The sequence below is a fragment of the Merops nubicus genome, unplaced genomic scaffold, assembly GCF_000691845.1.
Source record: "Merops nubicus isolate BGI_N331 unplaced genomic scaffold, ASM69184v1 scaffold10157, whole genome shotgun sequence".
In the NCBI taxonomy this organism is placed as follows: domain Eukaryota; kingdom Metazoa; phylum Chordata; class Aves; order Coraciiformes; family Meropidae; genus Merops; species Merops nubicus.
In genome coordinates, this window is record NW_008622268.1 from 7,053 (window position 1) to 18,358 (window position 11,306).

The window sequence follows — 11,306 nt, forward strand, 5'->3', positions numbered from 1 at the left end:
GCGCCGGGCGCGGCCGAGGACGGGGACGTGCGCCGCGTCGCCGACAACGAGAGGGACGGCGTGCAGTACAGCTACACCTTCTTCCACTTCATGCTCTGCCTCGCCGCCCTCTACATCATGATGACGCTCACCAACTGGTACAGGTAAGCGAGGCAGAAAGCCAGGGGTTCCCTGTGCCCAGCTGCTTCAGGTGCTGCCCCTGTGCCAGGTGCGCGGGGCTTGTGCCCTCTCACTTCTCCGTTGCTGACTCAAGCTGTGAGAAGGCAGCATCAGCAGCTGCAGCCCCAGGGGACTGCCTCACCACGGCGAGGGCAGGAAGGCTGGGAGGAAGGACACGTGTGAAACTGGTCTAAGGTGACCTCCTGGGAAGTTTGTCAGAGGCCAGCCTAATGTTACTGGCTCTTCACCATGAGGAAGGTGTTCAGGGACAGCCGTACATGCCACTTACACAGGGATAATGATTTCCTAGGTCTGCTGGGAGCACGTGGGCATTTCCTCTGCTGCCACAGCTTACAGCTGTTTTCTGCAGGGCTGCTGCAGAAGGCTGTATGAATGAGCACACACACGTACAGGGCAGCAGCCAGCAGGAGGTAGTTCCTCCAGGAGTGGCACATAACATACATGAGCCCGTCGATCTTGAAAACTTGGCTCCAAGAACAAGGGGTTTATGAAGGAGCCACAGGAATATTGGTGGTTGAGTTGCACTGTGCTCCCCAGAAGGCTCTTGCATTGTCTGAACTTCAGATCCATAGCGGGGATCAGTGGATGGTGCCTCCTACGTCTATTAATTGCCTTCTTTACTTTTTAGCCCTGATGCTGATTTTAAAACAATGACAAGTAAGTGGCCGGCCGTGTGGGTGAAGATGAGCTCCAGCTGGGTTTGTCTCCTCCTCTACCTGTGGACCTTAGTGGCTCCTGTCGTCCTTACTAACAGGGACTTCAGTTAAACTGCTGCACCTCTCTGAGCTTCCAAAAGTGGGGAGTTTTTTTTGCTGAAAGCCAAAATGCTCATATATTGCTCTAGTTAACACTATGTTACTGTTTCTTATGTTGATATTAACGTGCAGGTGGGTAGAAAGTTACATACTGCGTAATGCTTGATGCAGGATCAAAGTTATTATCAGTTATCTGTTATTAACCTTCAGTCATGGTTATCTTAGTACTGCAGTTTAAAAATTCACTGCAGCTGTGCTGCCCAAGCACAAACCAAAACGTCTGTTCTGTCCAATAGCCACGACCCTTCTACTGAATAGAAGTAACACTTTAGCTAAATATGAAGTAATATATTTTAAAGAACAATTATATTCAGCATAATGCACTACTATGCTAATGCTTCTGTTCCTGGAAGTGTAAGCTATGCTGCTTGATTTCTACATTCCACTGCAAAAGCTTATTTAAAGCAAAAGTGTATTAAAATGATACTTACCTTCCTGTGTTGTGGCAAAAAACACCCCCCTTATTTCTCACCAAAAGATCAGAACTTTGAGGTTGAAAATCTGGTAAACTGCAACTTCTTTTAAGAACAAACTTGCCCCTTCTAGGAGGCAAATTCTACGGTAACTTCTTTTTTAGTGTGTTTGCCAAATATCGAGTGGTAAGTGTATGACTACCTTAAACAACTTTATGGTGGACAAATAGAGCTTTTGATTGATTCCACTTGTAATATGCTTACAAAAGTAATGTACATGAAAAGATTATTATTGACATTTGCACTGTAAACGCATTTGAATAAAGCAGACTAACTACTGAAACTGCTCTGGCTCTGCTGAGAAGCAGCTGTTATTCTCCAGGGCAAAATACTACCTGTGGCAATTAACATGCTGATTAGCTGCTGCAGTCTCCGGCTGGATGTTCTCTCCATGCAGCAAATACTCCTAAGACATTTCTTTTGAAACAAACAGCATCTTCCATGTGACTCTCTGGATGTCAAATCCAGTTCCTTCAAGCTGCTCAGGTTTAGCTGTGCAAGTGAAATTCAGTCCTGCAGTAGACAGCAACACCTTTCTCTGATGTGAGGCTGTGGCAATTAGACTTGGTTGCAACCGTGTGTTCAGTGTGGAACTAAGTGTATGTTGCTATTGACTTTTAAAATAAAATACCCCAAGATGACACAAGGCAAAACCAGTTAAAATATCAAATTAGCAGCTGTTATGTGTTTAATTACCCAGTCATGCATCATAAAATTACACATTTTGACCACTCCATTATATAAAATGCAATATAAAAATAAATTTTGTCAAAATAAGATGTACACTTAACCACCCAACACCTCTAGGCCCATGTATAACAGAAGGCAAAATTATTAATTTGATTAACACTAGGATTAACTCATGCCACAATGAGACTTAACAAAAACAATACAACAGCTAATTCCTGAAAATACCTCAGGGTTCGTAAGATCCCTTTCCAAGAGTATAAATTCAAGTACTTCTATGTACAGTATGCAGCTACCTTCTGCCCCACTTCATGGGCAAAGCTGCAGCTGCCCAGTGCAGTGTGAGCATCTCCCCACTACCTGCTGGATTTGGCAGGGATGGATTATGTACTGGGCAAGACATGTAACCTCTGGAAACAAAGTGGTTTCAGGTGGAAAAAAAGAACAGATTGGTTTTAGTGCTGTAAAAAAAAAAAAACAACAACAACAAACCAACCAAACCACAACCACCCTGACCTGTAAACTTTTCCTATCTATTCTACTTGCAGATAAGGAGACTCCCTTCTTAAAGCATGTGTTTATTTTCCAGCTGCTGACATGAGAAATTTTGGCAACGGACTGATTTCTTTGCTAGTAAATGCTAAAGCTCAAAGAGCAGTCTCAGCTCAGACTCAGGCACATAAGAGAGCTGTGCTTGGTTTCTGTAAGAGAAGCCAAGCACTAGATACCAGCCTAAAAAGGGTTAGATACAGCTCAGTAAAGCTGCAGCTCTGTCTGGCTTGAGTTCTAAAGCCAAGAAAGAGAAAATTAGAAGCAACAGTTAGATGCTTCATACAGGTCAGCTTGGCTTATTTCAAGCATCCTGATGTAACTGCCCAGCTTTAAGAAAAGGAAGTTCTAGAGGCATAACACAGGCTGGTTTCAGTATTGATAATGTAGCCTTATCATGTTTAAATCATATGCTTTACTCTTAGTTTCTCTGTGATCAGAGGAGAAAAGGGGAGGGAGAGATGGACCTAGTTTGCCTACTATTGAAGGCATACAAACGAATAAGAAGCCTGACAAAGGCAGTTGGTTTCTGTAGAGGCTCCTCAGCCTTCTGCTGAACACCACCAGATTTTTTTTCTTTTTGAAAGACACTAAATTGAGTTTTGAATATTCAACCTCCCTCTCTAGTTATTACATAAAGGGATCAAAGTAGCTGTTCTTATGGGTTAACAGTCAAAATATCACCCCTACAAACCCTGTGGCACAATTAAGGGAAGATATCAAATACCAGTCAAGCCTTCACCTCTAGGAAAAGTGGTCCATTCTATTTTCATTTTTCAGTTCTACATTGCACATTGTGGCTGGAATTAAGAGGCACAAAAAAACCCCAACACTCTGCTCTGGAAGTCAAACAGTGTGGGCAGCCAGTTACTTTTCTAAGTCCCAGCTCTGTGTGCTGCTGTTGCTGAGTGGCTCAAAGAACTGAACTGAACTGATCTTTGTGAAAGAGGCAGCACATGCTGGTTCAGAAATAAGCAAGTGGCCAGTGGTACCCTTTTACCTTATTTTAAGGAGATGAAAAAGAAAGTTCTTTTTACCCCCCATGCTAAAGGTAACAGCTGTCAAAGAGGAGTTAGGAGTTGACTTAAGAAGGTAAGAAAAATCAGATGCTTCCAGTGAGGAAAATTAATCTCTTCCCACCTTTAATCTTAAACAGTTTGAGCAATGAGTTCATTGCCCCCACAAATTTTGAACTGCCACCCAGCCAAAAGTGTCATGGTTTACCCCTTCACCCCCAATCTCCGTTTAGAACGCTCGGATGACAGGTATGGCATCTACCACCCCCCAGCTCCAGGGTGAGGTCTGCTGCCAGGTCAGGAGGTCATTACACTGGTATAGGAGCCTCCTCTTGGCAGGGCAACCAGGCTGTAGGGGGACAGAGAGGAAGACAAGACATTCAAAAGTTTGGCACTTTGAAAAATGAATGTCTGAAATCCTCAACCTGCAGTCACACTTGGCACTAAGTAAAAGATTTCAACCAGAGGAAGTGCTCTAGAGGTAAGTCTCCAATTAGAAGGAATGTTCTTTTTCACCAATAGTGAAATATTTCACCCTGAAGTAACTGGGTGTGCTTTCCTGGTCTGAGTGAGGTTTCCCATCTCCACACCATTACAGTGAAGAAAAACGTGCAAAGAGTGTGCTGAGAGTTAAGTCCTAATTCAAGACCATTGAGCAGATTGAACTAGGGGAGTGGGAACAGCTTATTTAGACATGGTTACCTTACCCTGATTTGACATCAGAGTCTTGGTTCTGTCTCTAGACAAAGTCCTAGAAGCACAGGCATAGAGGCTACAGGTAAATATTACAGAGGTGATTAAAGTCTAACTTCATACAGGAACATGACAACTAAAGACAAAAGATGTCAACAAAGTTGTAACATTGCACAAAAGAGCCAACAAGCACAGTGAACAAAATGCTACAATATCAGGAAATTTAAGAATGTGCTTTCCAATAGCCTGTCTGCATTTGGTTTTGCAGACGTAAACTCAAATTCTGCCCAAAGGAACAAGCTAAAGCAGCACCTTGCTGTCTCAAGTATTGCCTAACAACTGCTACAAAGCCTCCTTAACAAACTCTGTGTATGATTTGCTTGCCCAATTCCTCATTACAATCAGCTGAAGAAAAGAACAACTTGAGTGTGGGGAGGTGCCTGATGTAGCTTTTTCTTATTTGGTTCTGAACCTTAGTATTTGAAGCTCTTGCCTAATCAAACACCTTAGCACTTGATCAGAAAAGCCTCTGTTTTCTGAAAATGAAGATTGCATCTGTTTATGATAAGCCTTGTTGTAGTAGTTAACCCACCAGTTGTAATTCCTCCTAGTGTGAGGAACTTTCAGAGATGATCTCTGTACTGCTAGTCATGGACAAGAAAGGTTTGCTCTGTATTAATTTGAGCTAAATATCCATAGAGATACTTCAGAAATGCCCACTCAGAACCTGAACCAAGCGCTAGAGGACAGGTAGAGTTAGACTTTTGTGTTTTTAAGCAATCTTCACTGACAGAACTACATTTTGCAGGGTTCAAAAGCCATTTTCTTGCCTTGGATTACCAGTGTTTGCAGAAGGAAAGGAACAGATGGTCACAAAGCTATTAAATCATTGTTGTCACTTCTCATCTGTGTGGGGAGGGGATAAGAAACTATCAAGCTTACCATCCTGCAATATTTTTTCTTTGTCATTGGAAAGAACAGGCCAGTTTACATCATTCATGAGAGGCTGATGAGACTCAAGTATTCTACCTAAGTGTGCTCTTTGCCTTTATCCTCCCTGAACTCTGCCCTGCCCCCACTGTGCCCTCTTCAGCTTCCTTTGGTTCTACAGTGTAAAGTGCCTCGGCGGTCTGTTCCTAAACTGCAGGTTTAGGAGTAAGGCAGAGTTCACAACATCACCTATCAGAACAGATCTTAACTGTGCTGGAAAACTTCCCTGCCCTGCTTCGTTAGTAACAGTAATAGAGCTGAGCTTTCATGCCTCGCAGAGAATCATCACACTGCTTTTCATCAGCATCCCCACTCACTAGCAGGTCGTGGGGAGAGCTGTCACAGGGCAGAACCAGCGGTGAGAAGTCATGCAGGAAGTCCTCCTCGGAGGCAAGCAGCAGCTCATTCCATGCAGAGATGTCCAGCTTCCCTGCAGTACCACCGTACTCTTCCGGCAGGATCACCGGGGGAATGTTCTGATGAAGGGAATTCAGATCACAGCCGTGAAGAAAAAACTGAAGGAGAAAGCAAAAGACAGCTGTAATAGTATGTGGCAAACACTGTACAGCAAGCGACTGAAGCAGTCAGCTAACAAGTTTATTTTAAGCTAAAGAGCAAATTTTAGAAGTGATGGCTTTATAGGCAACCTACAACACTGGGCAGGTGCAGTTAGACACACCAGTGAAAGAAGCCTTGAGATGATCCAAGCTTAGTGCAGCTTAAATCCCAGGAAGAGGGACTTGACACTTGCAAGCCTGTGCTGAGGTTCCAAATTCAGGTCATCCCAAAGTTCGTCCATGGGACTGGAAGTACTTATCCTTGTGGAACACCACATCATCCTCTGCAACTGCACCCAGAGCTACAGCAGAAATACTCGTGCCTTGCGTAAGGGAGAAGAGCAAGGAAGTGGGAACACAGATTTCCTGTGACAACACCTCATAAACCAAGTGTTACTTGCCAAAATAATAAAACCCCAGGGATGGAATTAATGTCCTGAATGCACAGCATACGCACTAAAGTTCTGTATTAATGTTGTGCAATATTGAATTCTTCAAAGCTTCCCTTTCATGATGAAGAATTTCCCCAATGGGCATATTTTTAAAGATTAAAGCAGAAAGGACCGGTTAGATCAAGTAAATGACACCAGTGTTTTTCTAGCTGTGAAGTTTTTCAACAGTTTTTACTTGCAGTGGCTGAGCAAGGAACTTCCAAACATTACAGTAACATTACAGACACAAATCCTTACCCGGTTTGCTATCTTTTCCTTCAGAAAAGGCTTGATGATTGCAAAAATGCCTTTGAATATACGAGGCTCGTTTATTATGTTAACAGCTTTTATTCGAATGGGGAATCCATCCTGAAGGGTAAAGAATATTTTTATAATGCAGTTTAAATAACATTTGTCATCATCTTCTCTTTAAAATCTCCCGAGACTGACTGCCAGCACAACCCAGTGGCTCCCAAACTTCTAGCTGAAGTACCAACACAAACCAGGATGTCAACAGAAAGGCACAATGTAATAGGGAACAGCTTTAGGATGAAATCTGTGAGCATAAAGTCAAGAGACAAGAACACCTTGCATTGAGAAATGTATTGCTGCCAGCAAATCTTCATTTCTTATGTTGCTCTCCATCTCCCCTGACAACAGCACTGAGGTCAGCAGGGCCCCTGGGTACCCCCAGCCTGGTAAGGGTGCAGTTACAAAGTGCTGACCCTCTGCTGAGGAGTGCTCCGTGCTCGGAGCCAGAGCAGCCTCCTTCTGATGCTGTGTCCAACTACCAGATTTGGAGCCCAATGTATATAAACACATACACAAATGTGTTTTTATATAAAGAAGAAATCTACTATCACTATTTTTCTGCCATTCAACCTATTTTGTCATGCTAACTGCAAAAGCCAAAGAGGCTCTGCTGCCAACAGAACCCACAGTGTCTCCTACAGAAGTTTAAAACAACATTTGTATGATTTCTGCTGGAGAAATTTATTCCCAGAAACATTTTTCCAAGGCAGAAGCTCATGATCAGTTAAGGCCTTGTGCCCCAGTGAAGTTTCTTTCTCTAATAACCAGCTCTACACATACAAAGCAAGCAGTGGGTGCTCGGAGTGAAAGGCAGGTAAGGTGGTGAGTGAATTAGCTCATCTCTACAGGAGATGCAGCACGTGTATGTATCACCCACACCTTTATGTCCTTCACTGAGTTCAGCTTTCATTCTGAGGACAACTTCCAGCAATAACAGCAGGACACCCACCACTTTATTTGTGCAAATTAAACATGGGCTCAGACAACTAAATGGCCTCTTTAGATCATGGTTTAAAGGAGCAAGTTCTTACACAGGCAGTCATAAAGTCACTAGTCTCACCTCCACAGACTCCTCTGATTCCCCCTATTCTTCCTTATCCCCCAAAGATATAAAGAACATAACCAGACAGAGTAAGAGCAAATGAACCTGTTCAGGAGCAGTTTTCATCTCACTCCAGACAGTGTGGCTCAGCATCAGGTAAAACTGCCAAACCTTCCTGCCCCTTTGGCCAGATTACTCCTCTCTCCTTTCACCTTCCTGTTCTGTACAGCTCCCTTGTACTTACACCCTTGCTCTGATTTGCTCTCCACCCTTTTCCTTCCTAACATCTAGTCAGAAATCCTTCTTATGACTCTCTGTTGCAGCCCCTCATGCTGAAGCAGCCTCTCTTCCTTCAGGGAGTGGATGGAAACCTTCCTCAAATCACACCCTTTCAAAAGTCCTCTGCAGAATTCTTCCAGCAGTGCTTGAACTTGCACTTGCTCAGTGGTCAGCTCCATCTTGGCTGACAGGAGCCATTTAAATACCAAGGCACTCCTCAGCACCCAGGCCAGTGGGTGCCTCCTCTCTAACTGCCACCCTCTGCTCTCTCTCTTCCTTACCCTTGCCTAGCAGAACTAGTTTTCTCCATTCCAACTCAACGTTTTTCTAATGCAAATTTCGCTTTAGGGATCACAAAAAAAAGGGCAAGTGAGGTAAGTTGGCAAGGGTGTGAGAAACTGGTTGGGCAGAGACATGTTTTAACTCTGGTAGTAAAAGCCAAGATGCTTCTGGTGACACAGTCAAGAACCCTAGACACAGCAGCAGTCATTTACAATGCACAAGCTTATTTTCCCACCAGTTCAGGTCTTACCTGAAGAATTCCAATCACTTTTTTGGCTACAAAAGGACCAAAATGAGACGCCTTAGATAAGCTGACTCCTTTGTAGTCTGCCAGGATTACAATTCCATTCACCTGGGTCTCTTCGGACTGAATGAGTTTTTCTAACGTTAAGTATATGGCACGAATGTTCTCAGTAATCGGATAATTACTGGGTGTCCATCTGTCTGAGGTTACAAGACAGGGATGGTAAGTTGGAGAGGAAATAGAAGCTAACAATACACATTCCAAAAACTGATTTTCTATTTTCCTGGACTCTTAAAAGTTAGTCTTTAATAGCCACCATCCTAGTTCAGAGCAGCCCTTCTTAAACAAGAGATAAATGGCAACTCATGTTTACTTCAGGGAGCAAAGGCAATGGTTTTAAGAAACCCATTCTCCACCCAGCACAGCTTAATAGAAGCAGTTTCAGCTCAGAAAGAAAGCAGGTAAATGGAAAAGAGGAGAATGAAAGAAGATAAATTTATGGCAAGCCTGGCAGCATCAAAAGCACAGGGAAGGCCCCGGTCGTTTCCATGGGAGTCAAAGCCACAGGCTCCTCTCTCCACTTACTGACAAAACAAATTACAAGCTTCCAAACACAGGCCAGCAGCCCTGTTCCAAATTGAGTTACTACCCGTTAATTTTTCTTGCATCACCTAGTATTTCACCAGCCTGGCCCCCTGCAGCTTCCCTGGGACGTAACTGCAGGAGGAGGTGCTGGTCTAACACTGCCCAAGGACAAACGTGCCCCTTCACAAGGGACCTGTTCCAGTTTCAGAGGACCCACGTACCCTGCGTGAGCAACCCCTGCCCACAGGAGAGCTGGAAAGGGATTTCTGGCCCAGCCACGCCCCGAAGAGGCAGCGCAGAGCCGCTCGGGCACTGCAGTACCTGGTCGGATGCAGACGACGTGGCGCCCCTGCGGGTCCCGGCGCGGCAGCACGGTGACAAAGCCGGACTCCAGCACCGGCCTGATGGCAGACGGCTTCAGGTCGCTGAAGACCTCGGGCCAGCTCCTCCTGCAGGTGTGGTAGTTCACCAGGAGCTGCAGCGCCCGATCGTAATCGAACTTCCTGGCTCGGAGGAACCTCAGCAAAAAGGCATCGTCCAGGCAGGTGCCCAGGGAGGGGTAGTCCTTGCACACCATGTCCCGCAGCGCCTGCACGTCCCGGAGCCGCCACTCGGGCTTCTCCTGCAGCTCCTCCCGCGCCTTGGTGACCAGCTCAGCAGACAGGGAGCACACGTACTTGGGGCGATCGGGCAGGGGCTCGCTGTCCGACGGAGACCCTGCCGACGGACTCGTCCTGGTGCAGTCGCTGTCTCCTGACATGATGCAGCAGGAAGCTGTCGAAAAACAAGTGCTACAGGTGACAAACATCCCCACGGACTAATGTATGGCTTCACATGCTTCCCATGTCCCGTGTCCCTCGGTTCCCCACCCGAGGAGTCTGCCCTTCCAAGAACCAATGCTACAGCCAGAAGCACAGTTTAAACATTTTCACTCTCCTCCTAGGATTAGAAAGTGCAGGTTTCTCTAATCTCTTTATCCTGCAGAGTGAGGAGAAAACTACCTTGGATGAAACCTAACCAAATTAAAAACAAACAAACACACACAGCAAACCAGAATTTCACAACTTCATTGCAAAACACAGAACTTAATTTGCCTTAACATTTATCTCCTATGTCCAATTGGAAATGAAAGCAAAGTAAATGCATCCCAGTCAGACAGGATTCTGACATTTGGTCAAATGACACCCTGCTCTGAGAAACTCTCCTAGCTGAGCCCAGACACTTGAGAGTTTTAATTAACTTCTCTGGCAAATGCACACATCAGTCAGCACGTCTGCACAGGCAAATGTTTTGAGCAATTTGGGATGAGTGACATTGAGGAATAAGAAGCAGCCACAGTTCTTGGATTGGATGAGCAGGTAAGCAAATGACAGCTCTCATGCCAGTGCTGCATGGGTGTTAAGGCAGGCTTGGTCTAGTCTTCAATGTGCTGCCAGTATTGCTGAACTAGAAGCTGAATTTCCAAATCAGTAGCAAGTGGATAGAGATGAGTGCAAAATTATACAGTGACAGGCCTGGTGTACTGCCTGTAGCTCGAGCTGGGACTGAAAGGGAAAATTATGCCTTGATTTCCTGAGCTGCTGCAGTTCAGAGTCACTCACAGCACGCTGACCACTCTTGGGTGATACAGAGGAATGGCCTGTCAGAACAACGCCCGTCTCACACAACCACCTTCCTCCTGCAGTGACAGACATCTGAACAGCTCGCTCCTGCCACACCTGCCTCAGCCTCCTCGGGAAAGGGACGTGCTTCACCTCGTTACAGCCTGGGCTCTGCAGGACTCCAGTCCTTGCCCCTGCCTTGACAGCCTGGGTGCCCATCTGCCTGCGGGCAGTGGGGCAGACGCTGAGCCCGGCCACTGCTCCGGGGTAGGCACAGGGGCAAGAAGTCCCCACAGACACCCCCAACAGCCCCGGCATCACCCCACAGACACGCCCCAGCTCCAGCATCACCCTACACCCCCACATAACCTCTCAGCCCCAGCATCACCACACAGACACCTCACAGCTCCAGCATCACTCTACACCCCCACATAACCTCTCAGCTCCAGCATCACCCCGCAGACGCTCCCCAGAGCCCCTCAGCTCCGGCACCACCCCACAGCTCCAGCGTCACCCCACATCCCTACATAACTTCTCAGCTCCACCACCACCCCACAGACACCCCAGAGC

The 11,306-nt window shown here is 45.8% G+C and overlaps 2 protein-coding genes across 3 annotated transcripts in view; one reads left to right on the top strand and one right to left on the bottom strand.

Moving 5' to 3' along the window:
- LOC103777183 (serine incorporator 3-like) overlaps nt 1–971 on the top strand; it is a 7,942-nt gene extending 6,971 nt beyond the window's left edge. Inside the window, exons 8-9 of the mRNA XM_008944726.1 lie at nt 6–143; nt 809–971. Coding sequence (XP_008942974.1) covers nt 6–143; nt 809–947 — 277 coding nt within the window. The 3' untranslated portion in view covers nt 948–971. The remainder of the gene's footprint in view (nt 1–5; nt 144–808) is intronic.
- Nucleotides 972–5,473: 4,502 nt separating this feature from the next.
- TTPAL (tocopherol (alpha) transfer protein-like) lies at nt 5,474–9,902 on the bottom strand. Of its 2 annotated transcripts, none has more exons than XM_008944723.1 (4): nt 9,457–9,902; nt 8,557–8,750; nt 6,650–6,760; nt 5,474–5,918 (listed from the first exon to the last, which is right to left on the bottom strand). In XM_008944723.1, exons 1-4 carry the CDS (start codon nt 9,893–9,895, stop codon nt 5,643–5,645), a joined length of 1,020 nt encoding a protein of 339 aa, XP_008942971.1. In that variant the 5' UTR covers nt 9,896–9,902; the 3' UTR covers nt 5,474–5,642. The 2 variants fall into 2 exon arrangements, with proteins under 2 accessions (XP_008942971.1, XP_008942973.1); XM_008944725.1 differs by having other exon boundaries at nt 5,643–5,918; nt 8,659–8,750; nt 9,457–9,895.
- Nucleotides 9,903–11,306: the final 1,404 nt, after the last annotated feature.